Source organism: Tachysurus fulvidraco, chromosome 10, assembly GCF_022655615.1.
Source record: "Tachysurus fulvidraco isolate hzauxx_2018 chromosome 10, HZAU_PFXX_2.0, whole genome shotgun sequence".
Classification (NCBI taxonomy): Eukaryota; Metazoa; Chordata; class Actinopteri; order Siluriformes; family Bagridae; genus Tachysurus; species Tachysurus fulvidraco.
This window is the reverse complement of record NC_062527.1, coordinates 17,438,735-17,454,961: the sequence shown is the minus strand read 5'-3', so window position 1 is coordinate 17,454,961 and position 16,227 is coordinate 17,438,735. Positions and strand designations below refer to the sequence as shown.

The following is a 16,227-nucleotide window of genomic DNA, read 5'->3' as shown; positions in this document are numbered from 1 at the left end:
TTAACATTTGAAATTAAATTACTACATGAACAAGAAGGAGGTAACGGTGGTGAGGGAAAAATTCCAAGATGGTAAGAGGAAGAAACCTTGAAAGGAACCAGAGACGGAAATGAACTTCATCCTTATCTTTTGGATGTTCTAAAGAAAACATAACTATAAACAGTTTAAAAAGCCGCAAAACAGTTTAATAACATCTCTGCAAAACACTAATAATTTCTGTTACAAGAGCACTAGTGTGGATTATTTTCCTACAACAGCACCCTACAAACTGGTTTCCTTACACTGCACCAGAGCTGTCAGGAAGCTGTTATAGCTCATGTGCTTTGCCAACTGTTTTTAAAGGTTTTTTTTTTTAAATAATTTCAAATATAAGCATTGTAAATGATAGCCTACAACATGGTGTGAGGGTAGGCAAATTGATATGGTACAAGAGAAATAAAACATTTTAGGATGCATAAGGAAAAAAAAGAACAGCCACAAACATCCCATGATCAGACTTTAGTAATCATTTTATTACACAGTTTTAATCAACACACAAAGCTCAAAGAGCCTGTCAGGAAATTAAATATACAGAAGTTTGTCTGTGAGGAGTTTGTGTCCTCTCACCCAGGGACCCAATCAAGTCTGTCTCAGCCATGTTAGCATCTAATTCATCAAGAGCAAGGGGGGAAATAATGCAGCTAAAAGTGGAACTAAGAGTTACAAGAGGGTGGTAGAGGAGGGGGGGAAAAAAACCCTAAACACCTGCTTATCTAAGACTGATTTTTTTTTTTGGATAAACCGGTCCAAAATCCTCCATAGGCGTGAATGAATGAGTAGTTGCTCGTGGCTAAGGGAAGGGGTAGAGACAGTCTTGGTTATGGCAAATGGAGAAGAAAACAAACAAAAAAATATATTCATAATATTCAAGTCCATTAGAATGATTCACAAGAGAGGACCCAAAAGATCTGACATTGTTCCATTAATAAGCTGCTATGATTCTAAATGAACTCCTTATAGATTTTTATACAAAAAAAGATCACCAGCATATACCCCTCCCCTCCCCTGCCACATGGGGGGAGGAAAGAAAAAAAAAAACTTTCCTGATCAATATACAGTTTGAAACCCAGGAAATAAAAAAATAAATGAGAGGAAAAATAAAGAGTAAATCTCCACTACAACACAAAATAGAAATGAGTATGGCCCTCCCTCCCCAGTGTTAAAAAACAAGGAATGTTTTTTTTTCCTCCCCTCCCCGGAGCTGTGGACATTTTGACTGCAAAAAAAAAATAAAAATTTAAAAATAAAAAAGGGAATCTGGCTGACCCTAAGCAGCAGGCAAGTCACCACAGCAATGGAGACGCTAAAGCAAAGATGCTGAACGCAGGGTGTTCAGGAAGATGACTGTGATGGTGGGATTAAGCTGGAGTTGGACTGAAAGTCTGAAAGTATGTACACCATGGCTATGAGGGGGTGGGGTAGATGGAGGGGAATGGGGCAGGTGCTCTGGTGTGGCTTAAAGAAAGCACTCCAATGAAAACCAACAAGATTATTTTTTTCTTTATCTTTTTTTTTTCTATCTCTTAAACTTTCAAATCTCCCCCTAACCTTAAGACGGAGAGGTGTAATTTTTTTTAAATGTTTTTTTTTTTTGTTTCCCACCATGATTACAACTCCAAAACTACATTGCATACTTTTGTGTCCATTCCCGAGCTATTCTGTTGTACCTGAAAAGAGAGAACAGAAAAACAAATGTTAAAACCAACACCACACGAATTCCTCATTTTCTCATGGCTGTTTTAACAATACAGGACGCTGGGTGATGTGCCTGCCATTTCGGGAGCATTCAGGATCACTTCTGATGGTGAGGGAACAAAAAGCAAATGCTGAAGTGTAGATAATGAACAACGTTTTCGAGTACAATTGACTCTGTGAACTTAGTGACATAGTCACTGTTCTGGTGGCGGATCGCTTTCACTTTCAGTAGCATTCTAAAGTCTTTAGATCTCAGCCAACACAGGAAAGTGTGTCTCGTGGTTTTGCCCTGACAAAACTACAGATGCATATCTGTCACCATCTTGTGCAGGCACATCTCTATATATTTGAACTCGACCATTAAATTTTTGACTGAACAACCCCCCCCCCCCCCCCCCCAAAAAAAAAAAACAGTATCAAGTCAAAATACAAAGCAACTCGTATGCTATGCGTAGGTTTTCCATGAGAATAAGGTTATTTATGGAAGAAGTCTCCAGTGTCTGTGCTTTGTAACAATCGGATGTTGCTCATTTTTGGCATTGAAGAGAAATGATTGTCTTCATAAATTGATGTTATAGGAAATTGCTCCAGTAATATATTCAGCAAGTGAGTATTTATTCTCGCTAAACTCAAAGCAGTCTATATTACTAATAACTACCGGATTAAAAATCTGCACATCAAACTTCTTTTCCTGCCAATGAAAATCTAGGATCTGACAATACATTCAGAAAAAAGGGTTTTGAAACTTTAAATTAAAATAAACTGTCCCAGCTACAGCATTCAGAAAGAAGCAGATTTTATTATGTATAACAATTTACACAATTCCCCAAGATTTAGAGTTCCTCCATTCACAATGGAACAAAAAAGTTCACAGCTTAGACTTTAATAATAAAAGTGGCAAATGTCCCAAGAGACTCACTTTTCCCTGTCAGTCTTGTAGATGCGGGCAATCTCGGGTACTAAGGGGTCATCCGGATTGGGGTCACACAGCAGAGAGCAGATAGACAACAGGACTGTGGATAAAACAAAATAAAAATTATATAACAATGATTTTTTTAAAAAAAAAATCTCTTTCTATCTGTATCTCTCCTTCAAACACACACACGCACGCACTATACTTCACCAGGCACTTAAACCATTTTTATTAAGCTGCCTTGAGTCTCAAGGTCAAGTCAAAATTTACGTTTTATTGACGCTGCTAGCCAAGTGTGACCTTCCTGCATTAATATAATGTAAATTTTCCCCCCTCCATGCAAACATATTACTGATGTATACTATTTTCAAACGATTTCTATCATTTTATTATCCTTACTAAGACAGGCCGAGAGTGGGGATTTGCTTGGCAAAATCCTTGTTAAGGACAAAGAAGGCTTTTTATAATCGTGCACAATTTAAAAAAAGGAGATGAAATACATTAGTCAGTAAGTTCTACAAATCTTTTGTTAGCTTAATAATTCAAATAGCATTCCCATTTTTTTAAAAAATGTAACAAGGTGTTACAGTAATAAACACCGGGCATTTCCAAGAAACTATTGGCCACAACTCTGCCTTTTTATTTCCTTGTGTCAGGGTTGAACTTTATCCCATATGCCAATTAAAACGTTAGCATCAGATAAACAACATCCAAACCAGTCAATCTCAGTTTTACACAGAAAAGCTTCTGGATGTGACAGTGAGGAAGTCTAAACAAGAATACGCAACAGGTTACTGACGTTTTTTAAATAATTATTTACACGGGTGAAAATCCCATCACATCCCATTTTCAGAGCTGTGTCTATAAATAGTGTTATTTATTTCGCTCTGTGTGTCTCTCCACGTGTCTGATGTAAATCTGTACCATGCGAATACATAGGAAAACATTTTTGTCTTGTAGAGTCTGGGACGAGAAAACCGACGTACACAAATAGTTAAGTATAGTTAGTCATGTGGCCCATTCAACTCAAAATAAACATGATGGTGGACATCGTTGTACTGCTGTTGTGCCAGATATCCAGTTTGGTCACTTTGTAGAACATTCGGACTGCAATTATTCAAATCGCACGTATTTGACCATCAAATGCTTTTTCTCAACATTCTTGCAAAGAGACAGATTTACTCCTGTGCTTTAAAAAAAAATTTTATATATATATATATATATATATATGAACGTGCCAGTGTAGTCGAGAGCAATTGAAAACAAAACCAACAAAAATATTTTTTTAGATCGATAAGAAACAGGGTGAATATAGACCATGTTATTTCATAATTATTCCTAGTCTGGCTGAATAATCAAATCTAATTGGTCCAAATGCGTGCATCATTGCTCTGTAATCGCACGAATCAGTCAATCAGTACATGAACGGCAGGTTTCTATTAACACAATTGTAACGTGTTCTTGTTAATATTGTAACACAAGGACCTCATAATCGAAGCCTAACAAATGTTTTATAAAAAAAAAAAAAAAAAATGGAAAGAATAAGAAGCTTATTATTATTTAACTTTTATAGAGTCCTGGGAATGTTTGTTTATTATGGCTAGAACATTATTCTGGACAAGAACTAATTTAAAAATGAAACCGAATCATAAACCATTCAAATACACAACATAAAAGCTGCCTGGCAAAATGCTGTGGAATAAGTGGAACACTACACTATTACACAAAAGAAATCTCACACCCCACTTTGTGTCATGCTGCATCACCCGACCGTGACATGCACACGTGACCTCGGTCCCTATAGTATTTTATAGCATCTTTCAAAAACTTTTTGGTGGATACTTAAATTTTCTTCTTTTTTTTTCTGCAAGAACAAGATTCTTCTTTTAAACTCTGATCAGTAAAGACACACATGGAATTGCTTTGTGATGGCTGTACTCATGTGTGATGCACATCAATCTCAGATGCCTTTGGCTAAACGTGTCTTGTGATGACGGCGCGTGAAACGTCTCGGCGCGATACTACAAAACCTGCAGTCATTAAGATGGCAATTTCCTCTGAATATCATTTTGATTTTTACTTGTAAACACAAACTCCTAAAGGGACTGAATGACTGTTCTTCTGTGATTCCCTGTGGCACATGTTCTGTACTGATACTCCGTAAATCTGCTGTGCTGAGATTGATTTAATAAATTTAAAATTCTCTTTTGCTTCCTGTGCAGAAAGTTCTTCATTCTTTATATTTATTTATTTAAACCTCTCCGGCTCCGACAAAAACAAAAAGGTACTGTATGTGAATTGATAACGGAGTCGAGTCTAGATGTAATCAGTGTAAAAATGAATGAAATATATAAATAAGACATTTAAACCTCAGATCTGCCTCAGATCTATTTACAGTTATTTACAGGATAACGCTTGCATGTGTGTACCTTTGGAAATGGTGAGCGCAGGGGACCACTGAGACCGGAGAATATCCAGACAGATGCTGCCATTGCTGTTGATATTTGGGTGGTAAATTCTTGTGGTAAATGCAACCTAAAAAGGTACAGAAGGGGGAAAAATATAGACAGACAAAACAACCACACAGGTGATTAGTAAATGAAAAAACAACAACAACAAAAAAACACATTACAGTCACTGCTCTATTCATAATCCATCAGAAACAATCCCAGAAACTAAAAAAAATCATGATCACAATCTGAAGTTTTAACATACGACTACGTAAGTTGTCGAAAGCAGACTGATGTGACGTATGCATTTTCAAAGACAATGTCATGTTCATTTGGTTTTTGTTATTGAAAGAAAAAAAAAAAGATAGAGAGAGAGCGCGAGCTCATTTGAATGAGGATATGTTGAAAAGCACTTCCTCATTGTGGCCTCACAGCGATTATTCAACAGCATGTAACACCACACATTCAGCAAGTGATTTCCAGAAGGAAAGAAACTGACCTTTGGCGGTTTGAAGGGGTAATCTGTGGGGAAGTGAATGGTCAAAAAGAACACGCCACCCTGATAAGGACTGTCGTTCTGTAGAAAGAGAGGAAAATGTGTACATGTAAATACAGACACGCACAAATGACAGATTACGATTGTGCAATGACAAAATCCTGGAATGCAAAACAAAACTGAAAATGTACTTACTGGTCCCATTATTGTGGCCTGCCAGTGAAACACTGCAAGAGATAAAATGACCAGAATGTGAATTCAAACGAGAGTCAAAAAGGCCAACAGGTTTATTCAAACAAAATTCGCTTATAATAAACAAAGCCATATATGCAAATGTGTCAGACAGAACTGCTGTGACACCAAAGACATGTTAAAAAAGGAAAACCCTACATGTAACTTTACACTGCTAATGATAAGTGTAACGTGTTAAGCTCCAGCCAGGATGACACACCCAGAATCGAGGGGATATCAGGACATTAAGCTGAACGGTGGTGGGAATCTTCACTTGCTTCCTAATTCAGTGAATCAAATTGAATCATGATTCGATTTTACATTACTGCTTACAAAAAAAACCATCGCAGCCCATTACACAATTATTTCTCCTACCACTAACCCACTGCCAATCCAGGGCCTAAAAGGATCAGCTCAGAGAACAGGTAGGAAAAACTCGAACATTTACTTAGAATCCCCAATACAGAGTGTATACGTCAAATAATTTTGTATATAGATTTAAAACAATTTTATACATCAAAAAAGATTTCACATTGTATTACACATTACTTTTGGAAAGAGTTGAATGAAACGTTACACTTGACAGATAAAAAGCTGATATTAGGCAGTATAGCGATAGTCGTTCCATTATCCGTTTCCTTCACAGCTCGCTCTAGTCACAGCGTGCACCTCATCAACAGGTTTGTTTAGAGGCAGAACAGCTGTGCACATGCACCACGCCAAAGTCTTAACAGATACAAAACAAGGATGGAACAAACTCTACTTTACATGTAAAGTCTGGTTGAAAAAGTGACTAAGACAAGGTTAGAGATAACCGACTGGTACTTACTGTCATCCCCTACTGGTCCTGCTGAGCACTGGGCAGGGGGATCACGGCCCAAATCGTGCAGCTCCTTCAACACAGAACACACACACAAACATCTTAAACTTCTTAACTAGTTCATCCATAATGCAGAGGAAGTTTCAGCAAAGAGGCTGACACAAAGAAAGTCTAGCGTCACCACCAACTTAATTTAACATGAAGTTTTTTTTAGCTGATGTTCTGACATTCATCCCACTGTATACCAAACTGAACTACACCACATTGGATTTGTTGAGTGTGATGTTTCTGAACACTTTTATATAACTAGAATGTTTTAGATGTGCTAATAGATGCCAGGTCACAGTGCCTTATTTTCCTCTTGTTTTCTGTATTTAAACCCCCCCATTAAAAACCCCACACTGCTGTGTAAGCAAAAACATTCACCATACGTAACACAAGGCCTCGGTCTTTTCACGTTTTAAACAGCTTTAAACATACGCATATATAAAAAACAAGCATGCAGTGATGATTATCTTGGAATAACAAATCCAGTATATCAGCAGTACATTTAAAAACCTGATCTGTTGGCTACAACTTTACAAAAAGCTACTTTAAATAAGGAAATGTATGATTAAATATTAACTTTTTTTAAACCACCTTCTTGGAATATGGTTTGAATAACATATGCAGGCCACACAAAATATATACACAATGGTTATCAAAGCATATCTATGCTACACAATACGAATCAGGACAGATGGGTGGCTATAAAAAATAAATAAATAAAAAATAAAAAGATTACATTTCCCATTTTTAGCATTTTAACAAATATGAATTGTGAATAGTCAAAATAAAACCATGTTGATTATCTGTGCACTCCAGAGACCCGGTCTTTCTGTAGGACCGGGAGACCTGCTGCTGTGTGTTAAGGGTGACGTGCTTACATCAGTGCTGAGCAATGTGATGATAATTCTGTAATGAAATGTTAAGGTCTCATCCTTTTTTGATGTTTATATAAAGCCAAAAAAGCAATACTGAATCTTTAAGATGATTTAACGTAAACCGTCAACCACATCAAGTTTGTGTTTTGTACGTTCAAACTTTCAGCTGAACTGTATGTACATGTACACACACACAACATTAAACCACCTGCTTAATATTTTGTAGGTCCCGCTTGTGCCACCAAAACAGCATTAAGTCATTGCACTCTAAAAGATTTCAGAGTGAGTTGTGGTACACGTCGACAGGAGGTTAACAGAAGATCCTTGGAGTCCTGCAAGTTGACGAGGTGGGGCCTCTGTGGATTGGATTTATCTGTCCACCATGCTAACAAATGTTCAGTAAAGAGGGGTCAGCATGAAACTCTGATTGTTCTGTGGGTATTTAGCCCCAAACAGCATTGTTCTGACACCTTCTAACAGAGCCAGCATGAACATTTACCAATTTGTGCTACAGCTGCTCTTCTGTAGAATTGCCTTCACACCCATGCCCGTCAATGATGTGGCCATGACCCTTTCACTGGTTGTCCTTCCTGACCACTTTTGGTAAATTTGAACCCCGGCATATTGGAAAACCCAACAAGACCTGATGTTTGGAGAAGCTATGAGGCAGTTGTCTAAGCATCACAATCTGACCCTTGTCAAAATCTCCTGCCTCTTTTTCCCTGCACCCACACAGGCACATCCAAAACTGACTGGTTCACTTACTGAATAATAATTCCCACCCCGTGACAGGTGCCAATGTAACAAGATAATCAAGATAGTCAGTGGCTTTATTATAATGTCTAAAATGTGTGTATGGGCTGAACTAAGCAAGCCAGGTGTCCTCAACTTTACCAATAAAGATGATGGCATGAGGCATCAATACAGATAGTTATTTTCCTAAATTCTTAAAAGCCTGAGTTAAAGTACCTAAAGTTCAATACTATAAATAGGATAAATTCCCTTGCAAATTCCATGCAGTGATTTCAAAGTTTGTAATTCAACATGCTAACAAGCATGTCAGTGTATCTCATCAAGCAAATCTCTGCTTTAAAACCAACATGCTAACGCACTAATTAAAATAAACTGGGTGTCTAAGCTGTTTAAGGAAACTGAAGAGTAGAGATGTTGGTGTAAATAAATCAAAGTCAATTAACAGTCATTTGCTTGACACCATGTATTTAAGCTTACAGGATATATCTCTTATTTTACAGTTAAAGGTGTTCCTGGGAGTTTAAACCATTCTGTCTACACAGTTATAAAATAGCATGATGGCAACTTTTTTTGACCGCTATATGGTTTTTCTGTCAGATATTACTGTAATCCGTACGTCCACACAACTCTTATCTACAGGTCGTGTTTCTAATCCTGATAGGACACTCGGACATGTTGTACCTTAAAATGCAAAAATGGCACGAGGAAAAATCTTTCAGAGCATGCGGACTGAAAGTTTGTAAAGGAACAACTAGGATATGAATGCAGGATCATATCTATGTTCAGGTATGGGTTACTGAGGTGAACAATTCGACTGTTCAAAGTGGCTTTTTCCAAAGTACTGAATAAAACGTTGCTGTATTTATGTCCATTTCCATCTAATTTCTTTACTCCAGTGGTTCTCGCTACTTTTGTTTATTTGGTGGTCAAAAAAAATATACTGAATTTAAAAAAGCAACAGCAGCAGACTGGATTTGTCAACTTTCTGGACTCCCTATAAAATCAACAACGGTTTCTACACAAATAGTGGACACGACGGTGCTGAAGACCCTTCGGCCGTGCCATCCGTTACTGCTGTAAACAAGCCACGCTGCTAGCATGTTTCTAACTTCATTACACATAACTCCAATGCAACATGTCAGTCTTGACAAGAACTGAACCAAAACCATAATCTCTGGCTACTAAAATCAAATGCAAACCAGGGAAAACACGAACACCTTGGATTGCACTGATGTGAGAAAGCCAGATCACTTACACGACTAACACGCTGTGCGGCGTCAACACCTCGCTGCCTCAAAAGTGACAATTTTCCTTTCAACCTGTCTGGGTGATAAATTCTGACAGTTTGAGGTTTTGAAAGGAGAAAAATTCTCAAATAAATAACTAAATAAAAAAAATAGAGTCTCACTAAGAAACAAGAATAATTGGTGACTGAGCTTTATGTCCTTTGGAGAGTTTCCCCTTTTTATTATTTTTTTAGTGACATTTCAAGACCAAGTCAATAAGCAGACAAAATATTTCAGTCTTGACAAAGAGTAAAATATTGCCATTTAATATTTTGTTCTGTTTGTAAACTAAATTTGTACTCACGGTGTCCCGTGAATTAGTTGTGAGCAAAACTATCTTGTATACACAGTGAAGGCCTTAAGCTTAGTTTTCTCCTCAGGTGTTAGTTACTGTAATACACGTAAGACAAACCGACAATATCGAGCCAACCTCAACACCAATAACTAACTCTAGTGAACTACAGGTTGTGTTTCTAAACTGACAGGACATTAAAGTTAGATCTCAAACTCGAAAACCGAAACAACAGGACGAAGTGAAAAAAAAATATCAACGTTTCTCTCTCACATACCAAGTGAAATCGAAAGAGACAAACAAAAGATTAGAAAAGAAAAACTTCAGATTATAAAAATGTAGGATCGGGTATCAAAAGCCACTTAACAGTGATGTAGATGAAGTAAAATAATCACCAGAACGGAGATTTCTCAATTTAAACTTGAGGACGACGTTTATTTCAGGGTGTGAAGTTGAATATTTGTGATGTGAGTAAGCTTTTATAAGCCGCGTTGCATAAACTTTAGCATAACGTTAGCATGAACACAAGGGTGAATAAGCTAAGTGGTGCCAAAACTTTCAGCGCTGGCTTCTGGAATTAACATAAGATAAAATTGTGAGTATATAAAAGATTCCCAAAGACACAGAACCGACTGTAATTAGTACTTTAGCGCTGACGCCTTTACTAGTCAGCTAGTTGCTAAATTCCTGCTACGTTAGCAAGAAAAAAAACTAGCCACCTAGCTAGCTGACGTAGCCGTCTCCTAGAGACAGAAATGTAATATTCGTGTAATATGTTGAGGTTTTATTCGTTAGCTAAAAGTCACGTTTTATGATTAGAAGGAACTTTAAAGCGGGCCTGGTGATTAGCGAAGCTAGTTAGCTTAGCAAAAGCACACAAGTCGTGCCGGCTAGTTCAGCTTTCAATAGATATCTATCCATCCATATATCTCTATATCTATCTATTCACGATTGTTCGACTACGTAAAAACGAATAACGCGTCGTTTATTATGTCTGTCAGCCGGATTATATATATAATTGCAATATATTTTTTTTATTAATAACAAGATTAGCTACACGACACCTAGCTAGCGAGCGTTACAACACGATGCGTTAGAGCGAAACTAGCCGGAGATCGGTTTTTATTTTGTCCCGAGATGTTTATAAAAAGGCGCCGTGTGAACATCTCTAAAACGTTTTTAAAGTCAAACATCACGTAGACACACCGTGAATCGACGTGGATGGGGTGAGAAAGTCGAAGTGCGAAACGGAGGCCTCACTTCCTTCCCCTTACCTTATGAATTCTCTTCAGTGCCATTGTTGTGCTGCTGCTGTCAGTGAAAAGCGCACTCGGTTATTTGTCTTTTACAATCGTCTGTAAATTCTCCTTTCGATTCTGAGCGCCGGCCAACACCAGGCAAGGGTGAAGTCTTCTACCAAATGTGATCGGAGATGACGGAACCCGGTCGATGATGGGTTTTTTTAAAGGCGAAACTGAAAGGTATTATAACAGCACTCAGAGTGAGTGAGTGAGTGAGTGAGCGAGAGAGAGAGAGAGAGGCTAAAACGCTCCTTCCTCCTGCAGCGGCCGCCGCGACCGAATCACGCACATTATAGCCGCTCAAATGGGAACTCCTCCGCCTACGCGTTGCTCAAATTAGCGCCGTGTAGATCCTCTAGGGCACCACCTAGTCCGCATGATTACACTGTCACCCACTAGGTAGTGCGCATATATAGGTGGCTTTAGCTCTGTTTGACAGTTAGCCAGTTCTTAGGTAACTTAACTTCTGTAGAAATGAATGCAACCAGTTCAAGACTAGATCCAAAATGGCCGAATGTACAGTTCCATGTACGTTAAAGATGTAGTATGCGTTTGAGCCAAAATGGCGTTCGTGCTTTCATCACTCCCAGTTTATTCGACGGAGAGATAAATAGTGTTTAATGTATTCATTCGAATTGAGACAAAGGACAATTGGGAAAGCTTTACGATTGTTGTTTTTATTCGGTGATGTGATATATTCATAGCCGAACAGTTAAACTACGATCTTCCGGTTTCCGGATTTTTCGCAGTTTCACGAAAACACCTCTTATAAGAAGTTGAGCCAAGGCGGAGGGATATCGTATGTTTGTCGTATCGCGATACAAAGTGAGAATCTCGCAAGGGTTGGATGAAAGAGCAGGAGTTGCTTGGCTGAGCGCTTTATTTCTTAATGTAGTGTCCTTAATGAAAATGAGATAGGGCGTGCTATCAGATTTGGGTCCATTAGGCATTACAAACACCCAATGTCATTAAAATACATCATTCACAGAGTCAAAAAAGCTCAATTATCAGAATCAATCTGATGATTATTCGTATAGAGGCTCTGAGACAAATTTTATATTTACAATTCAATTTATTTGTTCAGTTTATTCAATTAATCTTCCATTGTCTCAAAGCAGCTTTACAGAAGTACGAAAACAGAAGAGAGAAAAAGAAGTAAATATAAGAAGAAGAAGAAATATGGATGAAAATAAATAAATGAATATATACAATTAAAGTTTCAAATGAATTTGGAAATATTAACTTAAAATTTAAAATACTATATATCAATCCCTATCCCTACTGAGCAAGCCAGAAGCAACGGCGACAACGAAAAACTTCCTGAGAGGACATGAGGAAGAAACCTTGAGGGGAACCAGGCTCTGAAGGGAACCCATCATCATTTGGGTGACACTGGGCAGGAAATAGTGTAAATGTGTGTAAATAATGTCCATTCTACAACAGTTTATTATAGTGCAACCGAGAGCTCCTGAGGAACCGATGGGTCAGCGTAAACTTTGAGCTCAGCGCAGTCCTGATTGCTAATTTCTGTATGATATTTACAGTATACTATCAATGATTTACATCACAGAAAGGATCCACTGTCATGTTTCTGTCTTAATAATCTCAAATGAAATCATTTGATATATAGTTTTAAGTTAATATTTTTAAATTCATTTTAAACTTTAATTGTATATAATAATTTATTTATTTTTATCCTTATTTCTTCTTCTTCTTCTTCTTCTTCTTCTTCTTCTTCTTCTTCTTATTATTATTATTATTATTATTATTATTTAATTAATTATTTATTGGTCAACAGTCCAGAGTAACGGAGAGAGTGGGAAAGAGATAAAGAAGTGAGAGCAGGCAGTGTGGAATGGGTGGAGAAAGGTGTCAGGAGTTCTGTGTGATAGGAAAATATCAGCGAGAATCAAGGGGAAGGTGTACGGTTGTATGGTTTAGAGACAGTGTCACTGAAGAAGAGACATGAGTCAGAGCTAGAGGTAGCCGAGCTGATGTTGAGGTTCTCTTTGGGAGTGACAAGATTGGACAGGATTAGGAACGAGTACATCAGAGGGACAGCTAGTGTTATTGTTGATATTTTCCAATGTAAATCATACATTGTTGAAGAAATATAGCCAGGTTGAAGAATATGAGCTGAATTTGTTCATTTTGTGCAAAAGAAAGATCAATTACTGTGTTGGCTGCTCTGTAGTACCTACTGCTATGGGCTATACTTTCAGCACTACAGTGATTTACAGTAAGTGAAATAGTTTATAATAGTGCAACCGAGAGCTCTTGAGGAACTAATGGGTCATCGTAAACTCTGAGCTTAGCGCAGACCTGATTGCTGATTTCTGTATGATATTTACAGTATACTATCAATGATTTGCATAACAGAAAGGATCCACTGTCATGTTTCTGCCTTAATAATCTCAAATAAAATCGTCAGGATTTTTTTGTGACTAAATAGATAAGGCATTTATCATATGGTATTATCAGTCATTAGGATATAAATGTGTGCATTGTCTGGGTTTAATGATTTCTGCTTTATTCTGACCTGGGCAGCTTCACAAACTTAATGAATTATTATTGAATCATATGAATCATAATGAATCAGCTATTTCAATTATATCACTGTAGTGCTGTAAGAATAGCCCATAGCAGTATAGGTACTACAGAGCAGCTAATACAGTAATTGACCTTTCTTTTGCACAAAATAAACAAATTCAGCTTATGTTCTTCAACCTGGCTATGTTTCTTCAACAATGTATGATTTAAATTGGAAAATATCAACGATAATGCTTGACATCGTTGATAGTATACTGTAAATATCATACAGAAAGGCAGATCAACATACAGCCAGACAGATGGATAGCCTGACAGACAGACAGACAAATATACAGACATAAATGAATCTGATTAGTCTCACAATAATAGATAGATAGATAGATAGATAGATAGATAGATAGATAGATAGATAGATAGATAGATAGATAGATAGATAGATAGATAGATAGATAGATAGATAGATAGATAGATAGATAGATAGAAAGAACTTTATTGTCATTGCATTTTTCAGGTACACAGCAATGAAATGCAGTTTGGCATCTACCAGAAATGCAAAATGTAGCAGTCATGCAAAAGTGCAGATAAATATCTAAATATCTAGCATATTTACAGCAAGTGAATAAATATAAAGGCTATAACAGTGCAGAGATGTGTGGACATACAGGAGTACAGTGAATAAATATAAAGGTGTACAGTGAATAAATATAAAGACTATAACAGTGCAGAGATGTGTGGACATCATTAAGAATTACAGAATTACAGAAATGGTTCTAAGGCTACGGCATTGAAGAGGAATGTGCAGAGTGAAACGTTACAAGATTACAAGATTATGGCACTTAAGGAGTTAGCAAGCTGAATAACTACTACTACAGTGTATATATAAATATATATACACTGTAGTAGTGTACACATAGATGAATGTGAAATGTTGGGCAGAATGTACAGTAATGATATAAAGATATAGAGAAAAAATAGTGCAGATGTAATGAGGAGTAAAAAAGATAAACTATGTAATATGTACATGTATTGTACAGAGGTTATATACAGTGTTTTGTGTTTGTTTTGTAGTGATCTAGCAGTGTAGTGTAGAGTTCAGTAGTGTGATGGTGGATGGAAAAAAGCTTTCCCTGAAGCTGCTGGTTCTGGTGCGTAAGTTCCTGTATCTCCTTCCTGATGGAAGGACGTTAAACAGTTTATGACTGGGATGTGAAGAGTCCTTGATAATGTAAAACATGGTAAATAAAGATCTTACAAAGTATGCATTGTATCTCACCTGACGAACATTATCGATCAGATGTGGGGTATATAACAATGAACTATGGAACCCTCAACAAATAAAGCAGCACAGTGACATCACCAATATATGGAAATGACAAAATGTACAGCATGATGAAATAGAATAGAATATAGAATGGGGGGGGGGTGTAGAAGCCTTTATTATCACCACATATACATTACAGCACAGTGGAATTCTTTTCTTTACATACCCCAACTGAGGAGGTTGGGGTCAGAGTGCAGGGGCAGATATGATACAGGACTCCTGGAGCAGGGAGGGTTGAGGGACTTACTCAAGGGCCCAGCAGTGGCAGCTTGGCTGTGCTGCACCTTGAACCCAGATCCTCCAATCAACAACCCAGAGCCTTAACCAGTTGAGAAACCACTGCCACCACTGGAAATAAAAACTTACAACAACATTAAGATGTCTGACAAGGATAGATGGTGGCTTTTCTCAGAAAAACTCAAACTTAAGTCACCCCAAACCATGTGGAAAAATTTGGACTAATTCCAAAAGGTATAATAATTCCACAATACTAAAAGGTGCAAATATAGTAAAAGAATATCACCAGAAGAACAACATACCCATGGTGCAGCATGGTGGTGGAAGCATTGTGATTTACAGCTGTTTTCTTCAGCCACAACTGGAGCAAATCACCAAAGCAGTGGCTTAAACAAACAAACATGGTTTTTTGAATCCCAGATAGGGACACAACTAAAATCCTTTAAGGTGACCTAAATCAGGTTGTGCGCAAGATATACTAGTGTAATCTGATGGATCTTGCATGTTTTTTCAAGAAAGAGTGGGACAATTTTACCATGTTATTAGACTCCTACATAAAAAGACTGAGTGGTATAATAAAATAAAAAGATGCCTCCTTAACAAGTATTAGTTTAGGGGTGTGTACACTTATACAACCAAGTTTTATAAATTTGGTTAAAAATTTATACAAATTTGTATGCTTATGTTCATAATGAAAATGGACATAAGACAAACCTGCCATATTAACATTAATATTTATTGTAGATAGATAGATAGATAGATAGATAGATAGATAGATAGATAGATAGATAGATAGATAGATAGATAGATAGATAGATAGATAAACTATAATAATAATTGACTAACAAATAAATTATAAACAATGGTATCCAATTACAGCCAATCAGCTTTCCAAAATGTGTTATACATTTATTATGATA

At 37.1% G+C, this 16,227-nt stretch overlaps 2 protein-coding genes across 8 annotated transcripts in view; one reads left to right on the top strand and one right to left on the bottom strand.

The window, feature by feature from the left end:
• Nucleotides 1-491: 491 nt before the first annotated feature.
• Nucleotides 492-11,487, bottom strand: ube2d2 (ubiquitin-conjugating enzyme E2D 2 (UBC4/5 homolog, yeast)). Its single transcript, XM_027165155.2, has 7 exons — nt 11,173-11,487; nt 6,654-6,717; nt 5,789-5,820; nt 5,597-5,674; nt 5,077-5,182; nt 2,654-2,747; nt 492-1,706 (listed from the first exon to the last, which is right to left on the bottom strand). The coding sequence occupies exons 1-7, from the start codon at nt 11,194-11,196 to the stop codon at nt 1,661-1,663; spliced, it is 444 nt and encodes a 147-aa protein (XP_027020956.1). The 5' UTR covers nt 11,197-11,487; the 3' UTR covers nt 492-1,660.
• A 4,481-nt stretch (nt 11,488-15,968) lies between these two features.
• Nucleotides 15,969-16,227, top strand: part of ppp3cb (protein phosphatase 3, catalytic subunit, beta isozyme) — a 57,471-nt gene continuing 57,212 nt past the window's right edge. For 6 of the 7 annotated variants that reach the window (XM_047819243.1, XM_047819237.1, XM_047819242.1 and 3 more), the window contains exon 1: nt 15,970-16,227. This exon is cut by the window's right edge and continues 537 nt beyond it. The gene's annotated coding sequence lies outside the window, so the exon portion shown is untranslated. The other variant, XM_047819241.1, reaches the window with a different exon arrangement.

What these genes read in the sequence shown, in the direction of transcription:
- ube2d2 (XM_027165155.2), bottom strand. Translation starts at nt 11,196, where the DNA reads ATGGCACTGAAGAGAATTCATAAG. An exon ending in AGGACCAGTAGGGGATGACA is followed by an intron (nt 5,821 to 6,653) that starts GTAAGTACCAGT and finishes TATCTCTTGCAG; the next exon opens with TGTTTCACTGGCAGGCCACA. An exon ending in TACAAGACTGACAGGGAAAA is followed by an intron (nt 1,707 to 2,653) that starts GTGAGTCTCTTG and finishes CTCTCTTTTCAG; the next exon opens with GTACAACAGAATAGCTCGGG.